Source organism: Thunnus thynnus, chromosome 22 (genome assembly GCF_963924715.1).
Source record: "Thunnus thynnus chromosome 22, fThuThy2.1, whole genome shotgun sequence".
Lineage (NCBI taxonomy): Eukaryota > Metazoa > Chordata > Actinopteri > Scombriformes > Scombridae > Thunnus > Thunnus thynnus.
This window is the reverse complement of record NC_089538.1, coordinates 15,808,813-15,833,587: the sequence shown is the minus strand read 5'-3', so window position 1 is coordinate 15,833,587 and position 24,775 is coordinate 15,808,813. Positions and strand designations below refer to the sequence as shown.

General features: G+C 40.4%; 6 protein-coding genes across 9 annotated transcripts; 2 read left to right on the top strand and 4 right to left on the bottom strand.

The window, feature by feature from the left end:
* Window positions 1–5: 5 nt before the first annotated feature.
* Window positions 6–3,054, bottom strand: LOC137174859 (tripartite motif-containing protein 16-like). Its single transcript, XM_067580359.1, has one exon. The coding sequence runs from the start codon at window positions 1,985–1,987 to the stop codon at window positions 488–490; it is 1,500 nt and encodes a 499-aa protein (XP_067436460.1). The 5' UTR covers window positions 1,988–3,054; the 3' UTR covers window positions 6–487.
* A 129-nt stretch (window positions 3,055–3,183) lies between these two features.
* On the bottom strand, window positions 3,184–8,147 carry LOC137174858 (tripartite motif-containing protein 16-like). The gene has a single exon (XM_067580358.1). It carries the CDS (start codon window positions 6,434–6,436, stop codon window positions 4,859–4,861), a length of 1,578 nt encoding a protein of 525 aa, XP_067436459.1. The 5' UTR covers window positions 6,437–8,147; the 3' UTR covers window positions 3,184–4,858.
* Window positions 8,148–8,844: 697 nt separating this feature from the next.
* On the top strand, window positions 8,845–12,281 carry homezb (homeobox and leucine zipper encoding b). 3 transcript variants are annotated; one of them, XM_067580362.1, is made up of 2 exons: window positions 8,845–9,023; window positions 10,622–12,281. In XM_067580362.1, the coding sequence occupies exon 2, from the start codon at window positions 10,637–10,639 to the stop codon at window positions 11,903–11,905; it is 1,269 nt and encodes a 422-aa protein (XP_067436463.1). In that variant the 5' UTR covers window positions 8,845–9,023; window positions 10,622–10,636; the 3' UTR covers window positions 11,906–12,281. The 3 variants fall into 3 exon arrangements, with proteins under 3 accessions (XP_067436463.1, XP_067436462.1, XP_067436461.1); XM_067580361.1 differs by lacking the exon at window positions 8,845–9,023 and adding an exon at window positions 9,060–9,257; XM_067580360.1 differs by lacking the exon at window positions 8,845–9,023 and adding an exon at window positions 9,266–9,385.
* cideb (cell death inducing DFFA like effector b) lies at window positions 12,229–15,470 on the bottom strand. Its single transcript, XM_067580366.1, has 5 exons — window positions 15,053–15,470; window positions 14,364–14,478; window positions 13,559–13,717; window positions 13,239–13,429; window positions 12,229–13,077 (listed from the first exon to the last, which is right to left on the bottom strand). The coding sequence occupies exons 1-5, from the start codon at window positions 15,076–15,078 to the stop codon at window positions 12,936–12,938; spliced, it is 633 nt and encodes a 210-aa protein (XP_067436467.1). The 5' UTR covers window positions 15,079–15,470; the 3' UTR covers window positions 12,229–12,935.
* A 1,170-nt stretch (window positions 15,471–16,640) lies between these two features.
* Window positions 16,641–21,602, top strand: tinf2 (TERF1 (TRF1)-interacting nuclear factor 2). 2 transcript variants are annotated; one of them, XM_067580356.1, is made up of 10 exons: window positions 16,641–17,066; window positions 17,423–17,625; window positions 17,755–17,862; window positions 18,494–18,589; window positions 18,723–18,833; window positions 18,994–19,117; window positions 19,231–20,104; window positions 20,579–20,637; window positions 20,752–20,831; window positions 21,116–21,602. In XM_067580356.1, the coding sequence occupies exons 1-10, from the start codon at window positions 17,039–17,041 to the stop codon at window positions 21,230–21,232; spliced, it is 1,800 nt and encodes a 599-aa protein (XP_067436457.1). In that variant the 5' UTR covers window positions 16,641–17,038; the 3' UTR covers window positions 21,233–21,602. The 2 variants fall into 2 exon arrangements, with proteins under 2 accessions (XP_067436457.1, XP_067436458.1); XM_067580357.1 differs by lacking the exon at window positions 16,641–17,066 and adding an exon at window positions 17,200–17,292.
* Window positions 21,603–21,721: 119 nt separating this feature from the next.
* On the bottom strand, window positions 21,722–24,767 carry dhrs4 (dehydrogenase/reductase (SDR family) member 4). The gene is made up of 9 exons (XM_067580364.1): window positions 24,622–24,767; window positions 24,219–24,334; window positions 23,596–23,773; window positions 23,257–23,358; window positions 23,080–23,150; window positions 22,921–22,972; window positions 22,463–22,597; window positions 22,263–22,318; window positions 21,722–22,144 (listed from the first exon to the last, which is right to left on the bottom strand). Exons 1-9 carry the CDS (start codon window positions 24,631–24,633, stop codon window positions 22,030–22,032), a joined length of 837 nt encoding a protein of 278 aa, XP_067436465.1. The 5' UTR covers window positions 24,634–24,767; the 3' UTR covers window positions 21,722–22,029.
* Window positions 24,768–24,775: the final 8 nt, after the last annotated feature.

Genomic DNA, 24,775 nt, shown 5'->3' with positions numbered 1-24,775 from the left:
ATTTTTGATCTGATTATTCACAACATGCAAAAGACACATTTCTTTGTTGCCATTCTGACCTAATTAGACCATCTACTATTCTATGATACTGTACAATGTGAGAGCAATGACACATTCACCACCACTAGATGGAGACAAACACCTTGAACTAGCAGAAGTAGAAACATTACAGGAAAAACAGAATGACTTAGTTGAGTACATTAAAAGCAACCCGTAAAACAAAATAATCAACATTACTACAATGTAAAGACATTCAGCTGAAGATATTCTATTACCTATTGTGTATGATGTGTATTTTGTATACGCATGGGCTAATTACTGAGATATTTGCACTGATAGCACTATATATTCAATGGACAGCAACTTAACTAATCAATTACATTTATCATCCAGTGAAAGCAAGATACAGGCTATTATTGTAGATATTTGTAGCTATGCGCTTGTTGACATTTATAATGATTAGCAATGATTAATTGCATCCCACCCACTACTGCAGCTCACAAATCACCTCTGTGATGTACGGTTCACCAATAAATGCTCCACAGGAACAATTAGCATGGTGTGAGTACTGATACCTTCCCATACTGTACCCATTGATGGTCTTGTAGTAAACATTCCCACACAAGCACTTCCAATGCTGCTGGAGGCTAGTTTGGTCACTTTCCTTTCCCAGTTGGACAAAAGCGACCAGGTCACTGTTGTTGAGGCTCATCTTAATTGTGAGTATTTCTTCGCTCTGGTGCTGTCCACTTCTGCTGAAGAAGGACAGCGAGGATGCCGCTAAGTTCCAAAACACTTCCACTGTTTCAGGTCGTGGTGTGGACTCATCTACATTTTTGCCATGATATGTGATTGTTTGAGAGGAAATCCTGTACGGTGTTTGGGGCATTGATGCATCAGAACAATCATCATACTCTGTTGTGAGAAAGCTGAGCTGGTCTCCTTTGCAGCACAGTCCATAGACATTTCCATCCCTCAAGTTCTTTACAGACTGTTTGTCACATAATCCAATGGTCCAGTCACAGTCTTCAGAAAGATTGACCAACCACCTCTGAAAGTTGGGAACTGATTCGATACTACAGATTAGAAGAGTAGCAGAGCATTGTCCCATCCAACTATTGTAGAAAACCTTCCTTTGGTCTCTGGACAGTGACATGCCAGGGCCCAAAGTCTGTGGGTCAAAGATCAGGTCTGAACCAGTAGCAATGAACTCCTGGTGGTGTTCAGGGTCAACCAGAGTCAACAAAGAACACCAGAACTGGTCTGCTTGCTTCATCATCTTTTCACCACCCTGTCTGATCTCCTCAACCAGTTTGTCACGATCGCTGCCAGGCTCCAACCCTTTTCTCAGATCTGCGGCCTTGGCTTTCTCCACATCCTGATGCACCTGAGAATACATCTGCAAGAATCTGAAGGAGTCCTTCTCTTTCTGTGCTGCCTGTATGCTGCTTTTGCTGGTTTTGATGGACACCATACGAGCAGAAACTGAACTCTGGACACTGGTCAAGGAAACGTCTCGCAGGTTAGTCACAGCCTCAATGAGACGCACACTACAGCGGCCCAGCTTCTCTCTTTCACTCTTCTCCCACTTTTCCAGACTCACGTTCTCATCATCAGTTTTCACCAGTAAGGCCTGCTGCTCAGCACCAAGCTTTTCCATGAGCTCTTTGTGGGCTGTGGAGAAGGTCTTCATGTTGTGCAGGCGGTGCTGGTCTTCAATGGCGCAGGAAACACACACACAGGTCATATCATCCAAGCAGTAGTACTCTAGGAGTTTTCCATGTTGGGGGCATTTAGTGGTCCCACATAAAGCCATAGGTTCAGTCAGAGGATGAGTTTGCAGTAACACAGGAGTGGTCAGGTGGATCTGGAGATGCTGGACACACATGGAGATCTCGCACTTCATGCAGGTCTTTCGTGCCGGTTTCCTGTCCTCCTCTGTGCACATGTCACAAAAGACAACTTGTGGGTCCATATTGTCAGACATGTTTTCAAAAACCTGAGACTGCTTGATTTGTTTTTTCTTGAATACTATTTGGTGTTCAGTCCTTAGGATGCTCCTTGTTGGTCCCTGTTGACTCTGTTTTGGCAGAAAACTGAAACTGAAATCAGATTTGGCTAAATTTTGTTTGCTCAGTCATCTCTGGTCTCTCAGTCTGTGGTCTGATTGCTCTACTACAGCAGCACTGAAGAACTGTTTCGATTTCCTGAGAGCTTAGTCACTCTTGCACTCACATGCTGAACCAAACAGTCAGGGGGTGGAGTCAGAGAGATGAGAGTGCAGCCTCTTTGTTAGGTTTGCTGTTAAGTTTCAAATTTCATCTCATGGGAATTTATTCATGACTTACCAACACATGTTGACGTTGCTCTTTGGGTGTGAAATACATTACATTTTAAGTAAAAGGCAGGCAAACCATGAAATCCAGGCAGTTATCAGCTCATGATAATCTAGCACAAAATCTTTTAATTTATTTATCATATTCATTTACACTTTCATTATTTATATTTAATCACATTTGCATCTTCAGATTTGGTCAACTGATGAATCTTGTTTTGCACCTGTTATCATTATGACTGAGATCACTGCACTGACAGAACTGTATATTAATTTTACTGCAACTTGGCACTGATCACTGACATTTATATTTACCCAAATGAAAGCAAGAAAAATATAATTCTGGGTTATATATAGATCACCAATAACTCCTAAACAAGAACAAGTGGCCTGGGAAGACTTCTGATAAAAGCACCCTCTGTGATTGTACCCATTGCTGGTCTCAGTGCAAACCCTCCCACATGAGCATTTCCATTGTTTCTGGCATTGTTGTTGAGCTCCAAATAAGCCTCCGCTTGACTTATTCGAGCTCTGTTGTGACTTTTTCCCTTCAAAGCAAACAAAAGGAGCTAAGTTCCAGCTGGTGGAACTGATACTAATTGTGCTAATTGTCCATGGCGTTGGCCTTCTCCACATCCCGATGCACCTGAGAATACATCTGCAGGAATCTGAAGGAGTCCTTCTTCTTCTGTGCAGCGTGCATGCTGTTCTTGCTGGTTTTGATGGACTGGTTTTGTATTTAAGCCATTACTAGCTGTTGTTACATGATCTGTCTTGTTTCATTTTATACTTTCACATTGCTGTGAAAATGATTATTTTTATCCAGTCAATAAAAATCATTACACATCTTCAACTTTACTGGCTTTATTTTTGATCTGATCATTCATAACATGCGAGAGACACACATTTCTTTGTTGCCATTCTGATTTAATTAGACCATGTACTACACTTTGATACCAAACATTGTGAGAGCAATGACACATTCATCACCACTAGATGGAGACAAACACCTTGAACTAGCAGAAGTAGAAACATTACAGGAAAAACAGAATGACTTAGTTGAGTACATTAAAAGCAACCCGCAAAACAAAATAATCAACATTACAACAATGTAAAGACATTCAGCTGAAGATATTCTATTACCTATTGTGTATGATGTGTATTTTGTATACGCATGGGCTAATTACTGAGATATTTGCACTGATAGCACTATATATTCAAATGACAGCAACTTAACTAATCAATTACATTTATCATCCAGTGAAAGCAAGATACAGGCTATTATTGTAGATATTTATAGCTACTTGACATTTATAATGATAAGCAATGATAATTTGGTTCCCACCCACTACTGCAGCTCACAAATCACCTCTGTGATGCATAGGTCACCAATAAATGCTGCACAGGAACAATAAGCATGGTGTGAGTACTGGTATCTTCCCATAATGTACCCACTGATGGCCTTGTTGTAAATGTTCCCACACGAGCAATTCCAACGCTGCTGGAAGCTATTTTGGGCATTTTCCTTTCCCAGTTGGACAAATGGGACCAGGTCACTGTTGTTGAGGCTCATCTTAATTGTGAGTATTTATTCCCTCTGGTGCTGTCCACTTCTGCTGAAGAAGGACGGTGAGGACGCTGCTAAATTCCAAAACACTTCCACTGTTTCAGGTCGTGGTGTGGACTCATCTCCATTTTTGCTATGATATGTGATTGTTTTAGAGGAAATCCTGCACTGTTTCTTTGTTTGGGGCATTAATGCATCAGAATAATCATCATACTCTGTTGCAAGAAAGCTAAGCTGGTCACCTTTGCAGCACAGTCCACAGATATTTCCATCCTCCAAATTCTTTGCAGACTGCTCTCTCGTCTGATTGCTCAACCACAGCAGCAGTGAAGAACAGTTTCGATTTCCTATGAGCTTATCCTCAAACTGCACTCACATGTCAAACCAAACATCCAGGGGGTAGAGTCAGACAGGTGTGACTGCAGCCATTTTGTTAGGTTTACTGTTAAGTGTCAATTTCACCTCATGGGAACTTATTCATGATTCACTAACACATGTTGACATTGCTCTTTGGGTGTGAAATACATTACGTTTTAAGTAAAAGGCAGGCAAGCTATGAAATCTAGGTAGTAATCAGCTCATGTTAGTCTTGCATAAAAATTTTCTAAGTAATTTATCATTTCATTTACACTTTGATTATTTATATTTAATCACATTTACATCTTCAGATTTGCTCCACTCGTCTTGAAAATTCTTTCTTTAAACTTGTTTTGCACCTGTTATGATTATTACTGAGGTCTTTGCACTGACAGCACTATATATTAATTTTACTGCAACTTAATTTAATTTAAATTTAATTTTAATTTAATTTTAATTTAATTTTAATTTAATTTTAATTTTGCAAGCAAGAAAAATCTAATTCTGGTAGTGATTCTTAGGCATGAAAATTAATATGATTAATAATATGTGAATGTAAATGTGGAGATGTGGGCTGTAGACAACAACATGTCAGCCCATTACAGAAGTTCACAAAGCACCTCTGTGGTGCGCACGGCACCAATAAGTCCTCCACAAGAACAGGTGGCCCGGGAAGACTTCTGATAAATGCGCCCTCCATAATTGTATCCATCGCTGGTCTCAGTGTAAACCTTCCCACATGAGCATTTCCATTGCTTCTGGCATTGTTGTTGAGCTCCAAATAAGCTTCCACTCGACTTATTTGAGCTCTCTTGTGACTTTTTCCCTTCAAAGCGAACAAAAGGAGCTAGGTCCCAGCTGGCGGAGTTGGTTCTAATCGTGACTATTTTTATTCTCTGGTGCTGGCCGATCCTGCTGAAGAACGATAATGAGTTAGGAAAGCGCCATACCACTTCCACTTTTTGCGGTCGGGCCATTATCTTTGCCATATCTTCACCTGGAGGGTTGATTGGCTGAAGAGAAACCCTGCGTGTTTTCTCAAGTTTGGGCTTTTGCATGTTTTGCATTGGGCCAAATGCATCGATAACTTCATCATACTCTGTTGTGAGAAAGCTGAGATGGTTACCTTCTTTGCAGCACAGTCCATAGACGTCTCCATCTTTCAACTCCTTTGTATTATTTTTGTCACATAAACCAATGGTCCAGTCACAGTCTTCGGAAAGGCTGATCACCCACCTCTGAAAGTTGGGAACAGACTGGGTACTCTTAAGGTGAAAGACGTGGGCAGAGTTTTGTCCCGGCCAATCACTGTAGAAAACCTTCCTCTGGTCTTTAGACAGTGATATGTCAGGGCCCCAAGTCTGCGGGTCAAAGATCAAGTTTGAATCAGTAGCAATGAGCTCCTGGTGGTGTTCAGGGTCAACCAGAGTCAACAAAGAACACCAGAACTGGTCTGCTTGCTTCATCATCTTTTCACCACCCTGTCTGATCTCCTCTACCAGTTTGTCACGATCGCTGCCAGGCTCCAACCCTTTTCTCAGATCTGCGGCCTTGGCCTTCTCCACATCCTGATGCACCTGAGAATACATCTGCAAGAATCTGAAGGTGTCCTTCTCCTTCTGTGCTGCTTGCATGCTGCTCTTGCTGGTTTTGATGGACACCATTCGAGCAGAGACTGAACTCTGGACGCTGGTCAAGGTGACGCCACGCAGGTTAGTCACAGCCTCAATGAGACGCACACTACAGCGGCCCAGTTTCTCTCTTTCACTCTTCTCCCACTTTTCTAGACTCACGTTCTCATCATCGGTTTTCACCAGTAAGGCCTGCTGCTCAGCATCAAGCTTTTCCATGAGCTCTTTGTGGGCTGTGGAGAAGGTCTTCATGTTGTGCACGCGGTGCTGGTCTTCAATGGCGCAGGAAACACACACACAGGTCATATCATCCAAGCAGTAGTACTCCAGGAGTTTTCCATGTTGGGGGCATTTAGTGGTCCCACATAAAGCCATAGGTTCAGTCAGAGGATGAGTTTGTAGTAACACAGGAGTCGTCAGGTGGATCTGGAGATGCTGGACGCACATGGAGATCTCACATTTCATGCAGGTCTTTCGCGCTGGTTTCCTGTCCTCCTCTGTGCACATGTCGCAAAAGATAACTTGTGGGTCTGTACTGTCTGACATGTTTTCAAAAACCTGAGACTGCTTGATTTGTTTTTTCTTAAATACTATTCAATGATGAGTCCTTAGGATGCTACTTGTCGGTCTCTGATTGACAGAAATGAAAAATGAAATCAGATTTTGCCGAATTTTGTTTGTTCACTAGTCTCTGGTGTCTCAGTCTGTGGTCTGATTTCTCAACCACAGCAGCACTGAAGAACAGTTTCGATTTCCTGAGAGCTTATTCTTACACCACAGTCACATGCCAGACCAAACATTCAGGGGGTGGAGTCAGACAGATGTGAGTGCAGCCTTTTTGTTATGTTTACTGTTAAGTTTCAAATTTCATCTCATGGGAATTTATTCATGACTTACCAAAATATGTTGATGTTGCTGTTTGAGTGTGAAATACATTACATTGGAAGTAAAAGGCAGGCAAACTATGAAATCCAGGTAGTAATCCGCTCATGTATATCTAGCACAAAATTAATTTATCATATTCATTTACACTTTATTTGTTTTTAATCACATTTGAATCTTCAGATTTTGTCCACTCATCTTGAAAAATCTGCTTTTAAACTTGCTTTGCACCTGTTATCATTATGACTGAGATCTTTGCACTGACAGCACTATATATTCATTTTACTGCAACTTGGCACTGATCACTGACATTTATATTCACCCAATAAAAGCAAGAAAAATATAATTCAGGTAGTGATTCTTAGGCATGAAAATAGGCAAGAAACACACACATAGGTCATGTCATCCAAACAGTAGTACTCCAGAGTTTGCCATGTTGGGGGCATTTAGTGGTTTGTAGTAACACAGGAGAGGTCAGGTGGATCTGGAGGTGCTGGATGCACATGGAGACTTCCTGTCCTCCTTTGTGCACATGTCACAGAGGACAACTTGCCACAAGTCCTTTTGTAAATTGTCAGAGATGTTTTCAGAAGCAAGGAGATCTTGGAAATTAATTTCTATTGATTTTGTGGAGGAAAAAATGACATTAGAACTATTCTGTTGGAGAAATTACTATATTATTGTATTAATTGTATTGCATTAATCCAGTGTAGAAATGTGTTCAACTGATCAGTTTTGTCTTTCAAGAGCATGATGCACTTTAGACCCTTTTAATTGACCTTTATATGTCGTAATCACATTATTCTGTTTTATGCAAAATGTCTCGCCAAGATGTCCCGCACCTTGTTTGTGTAGGCAACATGAATATCTCGTCTGTTGGGAAAGAAGAAATAGAAAAGGTTATCTGAAGTGCATGATACATGGTGACCCTGATTATAAGAAGTGATCATTGGAAAAGGGGGACTAAATGCAAGAACTGTACAAGACACCATGTATGGAATTCTTATTGATTATCTTGCAGGAAGCAGGTGTCTGCAGACAGAGAAGTGTGACTGCCCACGAGGTGCTTGTGTTGACGGTTGTGTTGGGCGGAGACTAAAAGAATAAAGTGTTTGCGTGAGCTGTTCAATGGGCTCCTCCTGCTGCAGAGCCTGGGGAGCCCGTTTGCATACGCTTTAGCGATCTATTAAAGGTAGTTGGACTGCAAAAGAATACTGTGTCTCTGGTAATTAGTTGCCTTTCGCACTTAACTAGACGAGCAGGTATTTCAGCTACAACAAGTTTCTGTTGAACAAACAGAAAAAAACAGTTAGAATTAAAGGCTACATCGGCTCTCAGCCTCAGAGGAAAGAAGAGCTGAGTGGTTAAATTTGTGCAGTTCCCACAAGTGCTCCATTAGTCAGTAAACAGACAAATAGTTGTTACGTTAAGTAGAGAAATTACACAGTTATACATCTGCCATAAAAAGATACAAACAAAACAAAAACTAACCACTGTGAAAAGTCCTGCTCCAGTCTTGGTTGTGGAGGTGGTCCAAATTTATTGGGTTATTCTGCCAGGTGTTCCACGATCAGACTCTGGGTCGAACATGTAGGACTGATACATATATAAATATGGATGTCATGACAGCTCCCCAAAAGTGAAGCCAAAATATCTTGATTCCCTCCCTGGTGGCTGACTGCAGTATAGGTTACAAATCCTGCCCCCTCCATGTTAGCAAAAGGGACATGAGCCAAACTAAAAAAAAATAGTACACGTCAAATGAATTTTTCCCGAAGATGGTTTCTGTCATTTCAGCTGCCGCCCGACTCTACTGCGTAGACTCCATGGATGTATTATGAGAGCTGGATAGGGTGCCGCCACTCTGCCATGCAGCCAATTTTTCCCAGTGGTCACTCGTGGTATTGCTGAACTCTGGTTATGATACTGGGCGTGACATTTCCGACATGCTCTAAGCAGCTAGCCAATCACAACAGAGTGGGCTTTTCCGAAGGGGGCCAAGGAGCCAAAGAGTGGTTGTATCCATGAATTGTACAGCTGTAACTAGGAGCTTTCTGACCATAAAAACATGCTAATGTGTCTAAATAGACCACGATAATGAAAATATCAAACTGAGAAAAGGGCATAATATGACCCCTTTAATAGTTTTTCTGAAGAAAAAAAGTTTTGAGACATTTCCCAGTTAGAGAAAGGGTGAAAATAAAGAGTTTGCTTGGGGCCCCCAAATCACTAAATCCGGCCCTGACTACAGGTATCTTAATTACAGATATAATGCTTGTCTTTTTTAGCAGCTGTTTTAAATTGATTGCACTTTTGTAGTTTGTGGAGCTGTTTACTGCTTTATACCTACAGTAGGTGTATTTAATAAACAAGCAGCTGGGGGGTAATTTAATCATTTCGTCATATTTTATTCTGAGTTTGTGCGGCCTAAATAATCTGATAAAGTTTACGTGGACATTTCGTGGATAAACCATGAAGGAAAAGAGTAAGTTGCTGAGCAAACAAACTGTTTTCAGGGAGTGTTAACTGATCTTGATCCACACCACGGGGCGGTTTTTATGGACGGATAAAGCAGAAAAAAATCCCGTCACATTACAAGTTATTGTTTGTGAGGTAAGAGACCATGCACCTGAACTGAACCGGGGAAAAGATTAATATTTATAAGTGGAAAAAGCCTGGCAAGTTCACGTAGTATTGTACTGTGACAGTTGTTTAGCCGGGCTAACCTTCCCGGTGCATTGTGAGCAGTGAAGAGGTTAGCTTAATGCTAGGCTACTAGCGAAGCTAATATTTAGCGGTTAAACTAACGTTAACGCGAACAAACCGACCCTGATGCCGGTACGAGTGGCTTTCAGTTCAATCGATAAACAATGATTATTGATGATTTATAACATTATTGTTGGTACTGTTACCGTAGACTAACATTAGCCTATCCCGGTTAGCCACGTTAGGTCTGCAATGTAAAGAAATTACAGAATTTAGCATTAAAGTTGGAGTAGGCGCTAATTAAGCTACATTTTTAGTATCGTTACTTATGAAAAACATCTGAAACCCAGTTTAGCCTCCCAGTCGAATGAAAACAACCCAATTTCTTGCTTGCAATAACTTGGATATCGGATTATTTTAGGCAAGGCAAGTTTATTTATAAAGCACATTTCACCAACAACGCAATTCAAAGTCCTTTACATGAAACATCAAAAGCATTAAGACAAGGTGCTAATAAAACACATTAGTAGAATAGTGGAATAGAAAATAAAAATAAGCTAAAATAAAATAAGACAGATAAAATACAAGAATAAAAGTTACAGTGCCGTGAAAGATGTTAATCAAAAGCCTCAAATTTGATTTATCAAAAGGCAGCAGCAAGCAGAAAAGTCTTCATCCTTGATTTAAAAGAACTGAGAGTTGTAGCAGACCTGCAGGTCTCTGGGAATTTGTTTCAGACATGGTTTAGTTTTGACTCTGGGGACAGAAAGCAGACCTGTCCCAGATGACCTTAGAGGTCTGGATGAAAAGTTAGCTTCACTTTTCTCCTTAAGGGAAAAGTTTAGGGAAAGTTAAGGGAATCATAAATTGTGATGTTTAGCGTGCTCTCAGAAGGTAACTTCAGCTTCGTGAAAACTGGTGTGTTAATGTCAGTCTGCTGTCTGGGTTGAGATGTTGTATTTATCGCTCATCATAGGTGCAAAGGACAAAACGTTAGAGCCTTGTTTTTCTTCTGCTTATATTATTCTGTCTCATACAGTTTGATGAGACTGATTTAGACTAACTGGCAGGTTGGTTTCATGTTCATGTACTTAAACACTTTAGAAAGAGATTAAGCCTTTTCTGTTTATCTTCTCTTTGCAGGAGTCATTACTGCAGATGACAAAGATGAGGCAAACGGCTAACGGAGAGCTCAGACAAAAGACTCCTGACGCTCATGGAGAGACTCCCACAATATCAGAAATGAACTTTGCGCCTGCGGCTTTCAACCTGAACCAGAGCAGTGCTGTTTGTCTCCCCCTGGTCTCTGAGAGTCGAAGGCTTATATGGGTGAACTCAAACCAGATCAACCTACAGCTGGACGGTGCAGCAGAGCTGGACAAAGCCTTCGACAGGTTTCCATACCTGACACAGAAACAGACAGCAGAGCTGGCGCAGCGCTGCTCCCTGCACCCAGACCAGGTGAAGGTGTGGTTCATGCTTCAAAGGCTCCGCTACGGCATCAGCTGGGACTATAAAGACATCCGCGAGGTCAGGGCAAAGTTCAAAAGAAGGAAGGAAGAGCAGCAAAACATGATGGGGAAAGAGGTAGATGAGGATAGAAGAGAGAAGGAGAAACAGGAGACAGAGATGAAAGAGTCTTGTGGGAATAAGGCAGGAGATGTTAGGGAGGAAGACATGTGCGCTAATGAGCGAGAAATGAAGCAACAACTGAAGAGAGAGAAGGACAGAAAGGTAGAAAAAGTAGAGGAAGACAAAAAGAATACGCAGAAAAAGCGAAAAAAGATGACGGTGACAGACAACATGGGAAAAAAGAGAACAAAGCAACAAGAGGAGGGAGCAGGAGGAGTAGAAATAATAAATGTTAGTGTGACCCCTGCCAACAGTGGCTTTGAGGGGAAACCAGATATGGAAGCAGAGTCAACAAATTACGACTTTGCCGTCACTGATGTTGTCAAACTGAAGCACATAATAAACAATAACCAATCACCCAGAGGATCCACCCACAGCCCGGACATCCCCAAAAAGCAGAAGGTCTCTAAAGAACCATATACACTCCCCACTCCTCGGATCCGCTGGCGAACAAAAACACAGACTCAGCTGGTGATGATGAAGGAGGCTTTCTCGCACTGCCAGTATCCAGACAGCGAGCACTACGACTTGCTGGCGACGAGGATTGGCGTCCCCCGCTACGTGTTGGTTCAGTGGTTTGGCGACATGCGCTATTACATCAAGAGAGGAAAGCCAGGCTGGCTGAACGAGGAGCAGCACAGTAAGGCGTTGGCCAACATCAAGTACCGGCAATTCCTGAAAGCGCTGGCAAAGGAGCAGTCGAGTGAGGGTGAGCAAAAAGCAACCATGAAGATGAAGCTGGAGGGCGGCAAAAGCTACGGTGACGGCGAAATGATGCAGGTGCCTTCAGAGTAGAAATGATGTCACAGCTTCTGTACCAAAAATCCCACAAAAGGGAACAAAGATGAATCGTCTCCCAACATTCGGAAACATGTATCAGACACAGTTTTATGATTTATAATTTGTGCATTATTGGTGAATTAGGTCAAGCTGTTTGTTATGCAGTTCTTCTTGTGAATTTGCATGTTCTGTCAAACGGAAAGTGTTGTTGTTGTGTTTTTGTGATTATTTAATATGTTTACATGACTGTACAGTATTTTCTGAACATACTCATTTGCAATCCAGAATAATTTTTAATGATCTTTGCACACAGTTACATAAAAGAGGGAAAACTGTGCTGTGCAGACTTTTTGTTATTCAAGTAAAACACTTTCATTGCTTTGTTGTTTAACCTTGGCTCTTCCTGTGATTCTTTTAGACATATTTACACACATAAAAGCATTCGTAAACAACAAATTATATATTTTCAATAGTGTAAGCCTTCATTTTTCAAAAAAAGACAGTTTTGTTTAATGTCTAACAATAACGACATGATTTATGTGATCAGTTAGCACTTGTAATTTCAGAGCTGATAGAAGCAGACGTTCACTTGCCAACTTGTAATTCACACCAAATGAACAAAAATAAAGTAAGATTCTCTGATATTATATAGAATATATTGCACAGAAAATAAAAAGTACATTAATAGCTATGAAACACATTGTCGTGTTACAAGGCTACATTACGAAGCTACCGCTGTTGTTGCTAAATACAGTTTCTAACACATAATCATTTAAGATTCATGTTTGTTTTTTGTCCTCCACATTCCTGAAATCATCAAAACATAAAAGGCAGAGTATGATGCACTGTCATACAATCACCACATAGAGGACCATCACTGTTGATACTACATTAACAGGTCAAAAAAGTGGTTTCTTTTCCCCCTTTTAACGAGGTAAACTGCAATTAGGCAACACACTGGCTACCAAATGAGATACTCAATACTAGGAGTGAATTCAGATCCCTATTAAGTCAACAATGATATCAGATGTCTCTCTTGGCTCCGTCAGTTCCAGCTGGCTGTGTACTCGTCCCTCTGCGGCTGCCAAAGCTCAGCGCCTTCAATAATGCGGCGGATCATGGAGGCGGTAGTGATAAGCAGGTGTCCAGCGGCCTGAAGGAGAGTGGAGGCAACACGTAGGGCTTCTCTGAAAAAAGAAAGGTTTCAACAGTTACATTTTCTACTGATAATACGCTGCAAAAACCCCACCCGAGTCACCTGGGTTCAACTGCCGTCTCATCCAGGCACGTTTTTTTCTATGATGAAGACTTAGACCCTTAAAATTGACGTGTAGAGGATGTAGCTTACCTGAGGACTTTCTTGGGCCCCAGACACTGAAAGTCAGCGCTCACGGAGTACAGGCCTTGAAATGTGGCCTTCACACTCAGGGAGCCGAACAAGTCCTTCGGGCTCATTCTGTAGAGGTCAAAGGTGACACGGGCTATGTCTTTCCCTGTCCGAGGCTTGTTGTGGTCTTGAGATCTGAGAACAACCGCACCCTGGAGGGGATCAGAGGCAACAGTCAAATATACTGAATGTCTCAAACTCACAGGAGCCATAAATCTGGATTAAAGGAGCCCTGTGAGGCTATATAACTAATAAAATGTTGCTTCTGTGGTTAATCGTACCGGTTGTGGTCTCCATGTCTGTCCGGGCTCTAGGGCCATGAGGATGGTGTTGTCAGGCAGGGTCATGAGGAACTCGTCGGAGTCCACTTCTGTACCGTCCTCCTCACACACCAGAGCCAGAGACACCGCAGAAAGGGACAGCAGCAACGCCTGGCACACCTACAACACAGACATTCAAGTCTTGACTTAAACTCTAACACACAGATTTGACTTTTCAGATTTATTTCACCCGTCATCTCATTAAATTTTAAGACTATAACTCTTATTTCAGCATCACTGTCATATTTCCAATGTTCTTAGAGTGCAGTAGTGAGGACTTTAACTAAAACAAAGGCTGCACTATATACTAATTTGCAATTTAAGCAACTTTAAATTAGTCTGCAGTTGCAAACATGACTCATTTTAAAAGCTTCACTTCAGATATCTTATCTCCATAGCAGTCTGGGTGCAGCCTTATGACTTTATGTGATCATGTATTTGACATAATCAGAGCCTTGAGATAATGAAACATCCTGCCAGAAGATTACACAATTTATTGACTTTATTTTTTAATTGTCACCTAGTTTTAAATCATTTAGCTTTTATGCTTCATTCTTTTGCATTTTTAATGAGTTTGTATATATTAAATGTCTTATTTGAACCTTTATCTTTACCTTTTCTTTTACATTTTCTACTCTATCATCCTTTTTAGTGTTGTTTTTTCCTCTTTTTTTACTATATAATCAATGGAAGCAGTCGTATATAACCTGATCAGAATCTGCTCTTGTAATTCTTTCCATTATTTTTATTTTACAGTCACTCTCACCCTCTCTTTCAGCTCCTCCAGGGTCCCGGCTGTGATGCCCTTCTTGGTCTCTCTGTTGTTACTGCACACCCTGAAAGGTCGCTGTGGCGGCGACCACACTCGCTTGGTTACGGATCTGAGGGCAGACAAGACACAACAGTAATTAAATTGTTTAATATGATGGGCTCAATTTAATTAAATTACTGCTCTGTGTGGATTCTCTGAGATTTTCACAGCAGACTTTTATCGCACAGGTTTTTACTGATAACATTGACGATGGATTTGTTCTGTTCAAGTGTCCCAGTAAGTTAATGACCATGGACTCTATATAAATAGTCAGTGGTCATGACAGTGTGAGTGATTTCTCTACATTAGATTAGAAACTGTCATCTAATTCCATCAACATACTAACTCACTTTTCTCTTTGCTTGCTTGTTTATTTTGAGGTGAAATAAGCAAATATTTCAAATCTGTTTTTTCGTACCTTGTTGACACTGTTTCCACCGCCACCCTACTTATTATAGCAGGCTTGAAAACACTTAAAATGTCAGAATGTTAGCTTTAAATTAGATTCAATCATTGAGTTAGTCAGTTACCTACATACCAAACTCTATACTAAGCTCCACCAGCCAAACTGTGTTGTTTGGGTTGTTGATCAAGCAAAGTATCACGAAGCAAATCAATACAATTGAGACTAATTCTCCACTTACTTGATAAATGACGATGTGGTTTCCATTCTGGTCGGTGTTTCGCTCTTTTCTTCTCACAGTTTTGTGTTTTGTTGGCGTGTTTTCGTGGGACTGATGTAATGTAATAATGTCAGCACTGCTTGTGTTTGACCCAGCAGGTGGACTTTGCTCTGAACATGGTGATCATTCAGATACAGAACAACACAGGTCAATGTTCATCAGGCCTGTGGGTGTGTGTGTGTATGTGTGTGTGTGTGTGTGTGTTAGTGTGTGTGTGTAGAAACATCCTTTCTTCATGTGCCAAGCAAAATTATTACCTTTATTCCCTGACCGATACTGGATTTTTTAAGGCCAATTGTCATATATACATTTTAAAGACGGATAATGACAGAACTATAATAGCAAATATATAGATATTGATTCCTTATATTTGTTGTTTTATATTTTTTTAAATAAATTGTTACCATAGTGTACTGAGAGGGACATTTTACTTTTGAAATATATAGTTATCATTGTTCTCTGGTGGACAAACTATGTTATAGCTGACACTTTTTAAATGAATTTAGACAAAGCTCTGGCAATTCTGTTTTGCTAATATTTATTAGCTGACATGTACACCAATACTATCTGCAATAATGTAATATCCAATAAATCAACCCAAGTGATTTATGAGTTTTATCACCTTGTCCTACTAATCTTATTTCAAAGGGATATTATTTTAGAGATATAGATATTACATAATTAATATCTTACAATATAAATATTTTAGAATAATTTAAGTTTTTAGGACCATTGTGGGGATATTAAAGGATAAGTTTTTCAAGGATTTTCAAATCTTAATACAACAATCAGGTGTCCTTATGAACACTGAAAGAGGTTTTCCTTGTTATAATCATTCCTCCTGTTCATACTGGCTATTAAAATATCGCCTTCAAACGTGTTTTCAATGTAAGTGATGGGGACAAAAATTTTAAAGTTTATATGAGGCTTCAGCAGTCTGAGTTAGTCATATAAAGTGGATATCTACCACATTTTAGTGTATAATTCCCTCTCTGAGACTGTAACATTGAAAGATATCTGCTTGATTTGACTAATTTGGATGGCTGAAGCTTCATATTAGCTTCAAATAAACTTTTAAATACACTTTTTTGCACAGGAGGACTTTGGATTTCGTCCTCCATCACTTACATTGAATGTGCATTATGAAGGGATCTTTTAATAATCAGTATGAACAGGAGGAATTATTATGACTAGAAAAATGATAATTTGGGCACCTGACTGTTGTTTTACTATAGACAAAAGACAGAAAAATGGTGAACCCGTCCTTTCTTCATCTTTTTTCATCTTTTCTGGGCAAATAACAGCTTTTCTTGGTAGATTACTCTTTATATGCTCCTTATCATGCTCCGACCTTCCGCACACCATTCCGTCTTATTTCCTGTAACATTTTCTTTTCCTTTTAGCTATTTTTAACAATAACAACACATGTATGCAAAGCGGTTAAACTGTTGTTGACAGCTGAAGCAAACAGACGACTGAGACCTGCTACGTCACATCCTTGAAACTCGAGTGGGTGCGCTTGTTTTAAGACGTCGAAGTGCGCGCGTGGACGGGGTTCTTCAAACGAGCGTCTTTTATGCTTCTAAATCGCGAAGCACCGCCAATTCGGCACAGCCAGTGTGAACATTTGAGCGGTTGATATTAATCCAGTGAAGGCGGGAGGATGAGAAGCAGAAGTTTTGATAGAAGTGTTTGCTAGCTGTGGTTTTCTAGCGGGGGAAAACAACATCGGCGCTGATGTGTAACGACAGGTAGCGTCAACTCCAGGCGTCGTTAAAGTTAATAAACATTATCTCAGCGGTTTCTGCCAAAACAACTCCGCCTGGGTAAACTGTTAAACTCCGTGTCAGCTGTGTTGCTCACTCAGGCAGCAATCTGTAAAGGTTGCTAAGCTAACGTTAGTAGTTTAACGAATTAACCATCCTAAGTGACAACGGTTGACTCAGAATGGCCTCCAGGAAGCCGAAGGAAAGTGGTGAGTGTTAACAGCAAATACGTGTGTGTGTACAAGCTGTCACCATGTCTTTGTCGTATGTTAGTCAACACACTTTAAGTGGTGATTTAACGTCAGGTTGTGACAGGTGTGACTGTCATGGCACATAATTACCCCAGCAGACAGAAAGAGGTGTCCAGCTGGATAGATCAGACAGCCGATGAAAAGCCTCTGCACTGACATCACTGATTGGGTTGTGGCCAGAGAGGTGCAACATGTCTGAAAACTACAACAAATTGAAAGCAGAGCAGCAAAATATTTAATCCTGCGTGATTCAGTTGAATTTGTAGCCACTGTTTCCTAATTAGTTTGTGTCTATTTTGTTGTCTCCTTCACAGATGCCAGCCTTCCCTTTGCTGCACTTCAGCTCTTGGCCCCGCCTGTGCGTCTGGTGTCTGCAGCCATCTGGAAAGTGATGAAGCAGAGGGATGTGATGCAGTATGGGGTCGTGGAGGAGTTTGTGACCTCAGCCTGTGAGACTGTCCCTGGGCTGCTTACTTTCAGACATCAGGGCAAGCTGGCACTGGGACTGAGAGCACGGGTGAGAAATCAGATTTTAATGTGGGACTCACTCCCACGATGCCAGTCTCTTTTACTCTCTTCTGTTCCATTTTGACAGATATATTATTACCTTATGTGTTTCAGTATTGTCTGCCTGACATCTTTTCAGTTAATCTTGGAGCTGTGCTGTACACAACCCGATGCTAAGGTGATTGAGCAGCACCTGGAAAGGATCCGTGCACCTAATGTCCCTTCACACTCCTCAGCTCCTCCTGTGGTAAATAAGATTCAATGTTTAGAATTGCACAACAAATTAAATTGCCTTTTTTCACACTGTAAACACACCTACAACCATTTTTTAGACTCTTATCCCAAACAAAGACTCCACCAGATGATATTACTGATTATTTTGCACTATTTGGCTGAAGGCTTTACACTCCATGGCACATTACATTGCAGCATTACAACCACTGAGTAAATATTGGAGATGATTACAGTATCAGGACCTTGATACGGATATTTTTGACATGACTATTGGTGTATTTATACTTCATTTAAACTAGTAGTGGGGGTTACCTGGCTTGTGATGTGAATTTAGTAGTAATGTGGATATTTTGGTTAACCAGTTAGACATTTATCACTCATTTCACTTCAAACATTAAGCTCAGAAAAGTTCAGAACCTCAGCTGTAATACAAAAGATAACATTTAAGTTGTGTTATGACTTTACAATAAACAAAATCCCAGACAAAACCATGTTATGGTCATGTCACAATGTGGATGTATGTCTCCCAGACTTTTATATCTTCGTGTGCATTCCAAAGGATTGCATGATTGATTATGTTAAAGCAAGTGTTCTTGAAGTCTTTATGCTACAAATTGTATTTTTTTTGCTATTCTGTCTCGTAGAGGAAGGATGTAAAAGTTATTAAAACAGTCGAACGTTTCCACGCATTGGTTCACATGCTGCTAACAGACCCTTCAGAGAAAGAACAGTTCTTCAAGGTGAGTCCTTCTCCTCCAATCACAATCACACAGCAGCAACAGCTAATCATATTGATCTCTATAATCTGATCATTTCAGAGTTAATGTATATAAGTCTGTAATGGACAACCGTTCCTATTTTCCCTTCTGACAGGAGGAGTTTCCGGTGGATTATGGTCCCACGTTTGACCAGGAATTGGAGAAGCTTCTGTGGGAGTTTCTAATTCGACTGGACCAGTTGCTCCCTGTTCCCAACTTAGCTCAGGTAATGAGCGTGTTTGAGAATAACTTTCCTTGTTTTGCCACAAATTACACCTCATCTTTACTGCTTATTCTTGCTTTAACAGTATCTGTACTTCTATAAAAAGTCAACTCTGCCCAGTGTATGATTGTTGTTAGTTTAATATATAATCATTTGTTTCTAGACTGTGTCGTGGCTCAGCGATGCCCCCCCTGTCCTGGAGGAGTGTGCACGGGCAGCCACCCAACCCCAGCTCTTAGAGATCTTGCTTCAGCATCAAACCTGTCTAGGTCATCTAGAATCAGCAGGTACAACGAGATAACTTGTCAGCTTCTTGCAAGGGTCACCTTGACAGCAAGATCTTTTGGTTTAGATTCCTAATAATTTCTTTGATCCACATGCTGTTGTTTGCTTTTCACAGCGTCACTCCCTCCAAACATGGGAGACTCCATCCTGGCTTCACTTTCTCTGCCACCCTCTGGAAGAGTCGCTTCAAATCAAGCAACAGGACCCAGAAAGTCTGCTGCAGATCAGTCCGATAGCTTACAGACAAAAGGCAAAACACCATTTATCACACCTGTTCTTGGACTAATATCTAATGAAGATGTACCATGTATGATCTCCGCCAGTAAACGGGCACTGAGAGGTGATGAGCCGGCCAGCTCAAACGAAGCAACAAATGGGCACTTTTACTCAAAGGAGAACTTAAAATTCACTTTGGTTAAACAGAAACAAAAGTCTAAAGATGATGGAGGGAAAGAAGGTGAAGATCAGGTGGAGGAGGAGAGGAACACCTTAAAAAGAAGCAACGGAGTGAAACGCAAGCAACCTGACCAAAGAGAAAGCGAGTCTGAAGAAGAGGAAGAAGTGTTACGCATGACTAAATCTAGGAAAAGGAGGCCGAGCAGGAACGGAGCGAGCAGGCTGAGGCAGGGTAGAAGAGCCCAGAGACCAAACGAGAGCGAAGAAGACGGAGCGGAAACCGGAAAAGACGAGGAGCGTAACCAAGCAGTCCTGGCAACCCGTATGAGGCAGCTGGGTGTCAGAACACTGCAGCTACCTAAAGATCCGTCCCTCCGCTCCATCGTCGTTTCTTGTCTGAACAGCCAGCCCAAAGTTATTATCGAAAAACTGCCAGTGACTTCCGCCGGCGTTAAGGGGAGCGGTAGAGGAGGAAAATCCTCATATGTGCATCAGCAGCATCGGAGAAGGAAGTCGCCCGTCAAAGCCCCCGCACGTAAAAGCAACCAACCTCAAAAGCTTGACTCAGATTTTCCTGGCTTGGATGATAAAGAGTAAGAGGCATGATATGTATTAGCATTTTGTCAATTAGCTTTTCCTCATCTCTTCATCGGATTCTTGTATCTTAAATCTTAATTTAAATGTGTGTTTTGGTTTTGAAACATATAAGAGATCACTGCAGTTCCACGGATTTTATGGCCATATATTTTAAGTTAAACCTGCTATGACACATTGATTGATCCAATACATACTGTTTTATACAATAAATGCAACTGATGTAGTTCAATTCTCCTTGTTTCATTTGTTTTTTCTGTCTACATGTGACATAGTATAAGTGATGTATTCTATCATCATCATTTAGCTGCATTTTAGTGTTTCCTTGTTGTCTTTAGACTCATTATAAGGTTCCCTAGCAAAGCAGATGTGCTTAGTTAAAAGATTCACCTCTTTTTTTTACATTCACCATTTACCACCTATTGAGACTATGACTTTAATGGTTTAATTATATTATCATCTCTACTTGACAGAAATCATCCTGTATTACCGAGTCTAAGCAGCTCTTCCTCCCACCAGCGGAGTCACACAGGTGAATAGACAAATGGGAGTTAAATAGCAGGCAGGGGAACTTTTAATAACTCAACATTGAATAATCAGCTGCAGTTATTTCACTTTTAACGACTGTGTTTCCCTTTATGTATAGAGACGTCGGCCCCTCCGGGTGATAGCGAAGACTACGTCGCTGATTCTGAAGATGAGGCGACAAAGAACTTCAAAGGCAGGGTACGTATCCTTCAAACATGAGGTTACTATGGGCAGTGAAAATCCTTAAAAACGTGTCCATTTTAAGGGTACATGCCTTAAAAGTTTTTGAAAATTGATACATTTTTTTTACTCTTGAAATTTTGCAAAAGTTCTGTAGAATAAATATTTCTCTCATTACAGTCTTGCTAATATTTAAATCAAGTCTGGGCATCAGACAATATATTTATTTATCAGTACAACATTTAAATATCGATAACTTTGTGCTCTCCTCAGCGTTTATTAACAGACTTTGTCTCCCTCAGCTGTTTATGAAGCGCTACTACAAAACCAAGCACGGCACGTATATACCGACACTGAGGGAGTTCTGGAAACCCGGGATGACACGGCGAGAGTTATCTCCTCGCAGTAAACACAGATGATGACACGGTTTTTCACTGCCAGTTTCGGTTGTTGAGAAACCAACGCCAGAGGACTTTGACCGTCGCCAAGCTGGTTTTCTCTGCCAGCTACATCAACTGAAAGCCAAAAAATGTTTTTTATGAAGTATTTTCATTAGTTATCTTTGTCTTTATGTTTTTCATTGTAACAAAGGAATTTGAACATTAATTTTAATTTAAATAATTTCTTTGTTATCATGGAAAACCCTGAAATGGCATCGTCCCTTATTATAAGCATTATCATGCAAACAAAACTGTTACTTTAAATTGTGACTTTTAACTGTTTTCTTGTACATAAAGTCCAGACAATATCTGGTTTATGATCAAACTTATAAATATTTTAAACCTGAAATGTATTATATGCTTTAGTTAATAAAGTTGTTTTTACTATGTAAACCTCTGTTTTGACACCCAGATAGTGGCAAAAAGTACAAAACGCTTATCACACAGACAGATATCAGAGAGTAATCCTTCCAGCTCCAATGTCATTTTTATATAAATGTTCATAGCGTGATTAGAAATCTTTACACAGGCATACACTCAATATTATAATCATTACCCAGGAGAACTTGAACAGCAACCCAGAATCTTCAAAAAGGGCTTTACATCTCAGTATCCTGGCTTAAATCGGATGTATTATGGTTTCTTAACTGTCTAAACATCTTTCAACATCATGACTCCACTTCAGTGAAACTGTGGAAGTAGTCAAACTACGATCAAAGAGTTTATCTACACAAGAACACAATTAAGTGTAATTTAGTTTTGTTGCCACTTGAGGTTCAGAGTCGACCGCCCATCCCTCCGGTCACTGTGATGGTCTCTCCAGTGATGTATGAGGCCTCCTCAGTGCACAGGAAAGCAATCACTCCCCCAATCTCCTGTGGTTCTCCAATCCTGAAGGGGAAGACAAGTTTGAAACATTATTGTATTCATAAATTATAAATATTAACATTTAAACTTGGTATTTTGGTATATTAATGACAAATTGTTGAGATATGAATGTGAACTGTACCTTTTAATGCTGAGCTGCTTTTTGAGTTCGTCCATAACATCTTCATTTTGCCATAACTGAGACAGAACAAAGTGTATTATAAAGACAACAATGTTAATCAAGAGTATATTTACAGAGAAAACATGACTCAAGTGGAAATAAATGACAGAACACAACAAAACCTTCCCTGCAAAATTCATAGCGTTTGTGTGTCACCTCACCGCAGAGCTGAAGCGGGTCTTGATAACTCCAGGGGCCACACAGTTGACTCTGATGTTACTGTGAGCCAACTCAGGGGCCAGGGCCCGGGTCAAACCCAGCAGGGCCGTCTTACTCACACTGTAAGGACCCAAGGCCTGCAGAAACCAACACAGTGTAGAAAAAAAGCAGAGAAGTTTAAGAAACATCTGCTTAATTACAAGAGGAAAACGTCCTTATAATGCAGATTTCTTCAATAAGTCACCGTCTAACGCAAGAAAATGAACTCAGAGATGTTTACTGACAAAAATAGGGTGCAATGGTGTTAAACATAACTAGAAGGCACTAGCAATGCTTGACAATGTTGCTGTTATACCCACATACATCATTCCTATGAGTAAAATATTAAATTTAACTGATCTACCACATATTTTGTTAATACAAACACTTTTTAAATCAATCTGTTTATACTCTCACTGACCTGCATTGGTTGGTACCCAGCCACAGATGACACAAACACTATATTTCCTCCTCTAGAAGAAAAATCAAGAAACATCATATAATAAACTTTATTGTCATTTGGATCTTGCCAATCCCATAGTATTGTATCGTGTGTCGTATCAGTTATTTTGCCACTCACCCCCTCTTCTCTATATGAGGCACCACCAGCTTGGTCATGAGGAAGGCTGATTTTACATTTACGGACAGAATCTAGAAAGAAATGTACAAGTAAAAACATTAATTCAACGTTTTCAATAGTTAAAAAAAAAACCTTCTGATTTATCAGACTTTGCAGAATTTGTTTTAACATGGTCACCTTGTCCCAGACATCCTCTGTGGAGTCCATGATGTTTCCAAAGAAAGGGTTGACTGCTGCGTTAGACACCAGAATATCGATGCCCCCACACTGATCCAGAGTCTATACCGAACAGAATGAGACTATTTAAGTAAAAAGAATCACTAACAACCTTTTAGTCATTGTTTTTTTAAGCCATAGGGCACGAAACTGGTTGATTCAGTTGCCTGAGGACCATCTAACTTGTTTGATAAAATAAAAAACAACTAATAAAACAGTTATTTTTGGTATCAACTATCTTTTGTATCTTTTCTTTTATTTGGAGACTCCTTAAATGCCTTTGATGCTGATGGGACTCACCATTTGAACCAGTTTTTCCCTGTCCTCTCCCTTGCCAACGTTACAGGTGGTCCCAGTCACTTGGATGTTCTGGCTCTGCAGCAGTGCCACCGCCTTGTCCACATTGGCCTGCCGCCGGCTGCTCACCACCACGTGAGCTCCTCTCTTACCCAGAGCCTGAGCTGCAGCCAGACCGATTCTGAACAGGAGAAAGTATGGGATTGAAGGACAAGTTCACAATTTTTAAAGTCCTGCCAGGTGCCCATATGAACATAGAAACAGGTTTTCCTCAGTCTAATCATTCTTCCTGGGCCAGTATGAACAGTAGGAATGATTACAGTAAGAAAAAAACCTATTTCAGTGTTCATTTAGGCACCTGACTGTTGTTTTAAGACAGACTTGAAAAACTGTGAACCTTTCCTTTAAACTGATATCAGTTATTATCATCATCATGGCTGTATTAGGACTGTTTTAAATGACAAGTGTTTGAGATTCAGGTATGAAAAAAAGTATCAAATCATAAGTGGTGTAGACTATGTGTCAGTCAATGTTCATCCAAACATTGCAAGCCTTTTATAGTCTATTGTGTATAAATGGCTCATTTGTCAGAGCAAAATTGCAGCAGTCAGTAATATGGTTCTTACCCATCTGTCGAGGCTGTGACTATGGCTACCTTTCCGGCAAGACTGCTTTGAGACATACTTCTACATCCAGCTACAGAATTGGTCCCAAGGCACCTGACAACACTCCTCAACATCACCTGTGGACAGAGAGAGATCACAGGTTTAATGAAAACAATAGGGAACTAGGGTAAAGGTCATCTGACAGCTGCTGTGCACGGGTTACATGCAAAGTGACTAAAGTGAAGTTAGGAACAATCGATACTTTGAATACAGTTATTGATCCATTGTGAAATAGCAGCTATGATGAAGTATTTCTATTTAAAAAGGTAGACTCAGTTCTACTTAATGCTTTAGCGCAGTGAGCTACATTGTATAATTAACAATAAATATATTAGAAACATATAATATGAGAGCATTATCTCACCCTGCAGGTCATGCAAAACTGAACATATAGTTGTACAATTGGAGAAACTGAAAAAAGACACTCTCAAAGTTATTTCCAAGACCTTTGACTACCGACGACTCATGTGTCAACTACAGTCTGTTTTTTTCCGGGTAAAAGTCCCGCTGTCAAAATA

Coding starts and splice junctions, on each gene's coding strand:
- LOC137174859 (XM_067580359.1), bottom strand. CDS start 1,987: ATGTCTGACAATATGGACCCACAAGTTGTCTTTTGTGACATGTGCACA.
- LOC137174858 (XM_067580358.1), bottom strand. CDS start 6,436: ATGTCAGACAGTACAGACCCACAAGTTATCTTTTGCGACATGTGCACA.
- homezb (XM_067580362.1), top strand. CDS start 10,637: ATGACAAAGATGAGGCAAACGGCTAACGGAGAGCTCAGACAAAAGACT.
- cideb (XM_067580366.1), bottom strand. CDS start 15,078: ATGGAAACCACATCGTCATTTATCAA. Junction 13,718..14,363: donor TGGAGGAGCTGAAAGAGAGG/GTGAGAGTGACT, acceptor TCTGTGTTGTAG/GTGTGCCAGGCGTTGCTGCT. Junction 13,430..13,558: donor AGACATGGAGACCACAACCG/GTACGATTAACC, acceptor GATCCCCTCCAG/GGTGCGGTTGTTCTCAGATC.
- tinf2 (XM_067580356.1), top strand. CDS start 17,039: ATGGCCTCCAGGAAGCCGAAGGAAAGTG. Junction 18,590..18,722: donor AGAAAGAACAGTTCTTCAAG/GTGAGTCCTTCT, acceptor CCCTTCTGACAG/GAGGAGTTTCCGGTGGATTA. Junction 20,638..20,751: donor CCACCAGCGGAGTCACACAG/GTGAATAGACAA, acceptor CTTTATGTATAG/AGACGTCGGCCCCTCCGGGT.
- dhrs4 (XM_067580364.1), bottom strand. Junction 23,774..24,218: donor GTCACAGCCTCGACAGATGG/GTAAGAACCATA, acceptor TCTCCTGTTCAG/AATCGGTCTGGCTGCAGCTC. Junction 22,145..22,262: donor AAGCAGCTCAGCATTAAAAG/GTACAGTTCACA, acceptor CTTCCCCTTCAG/GATTGGAGAACCACAGGAGA.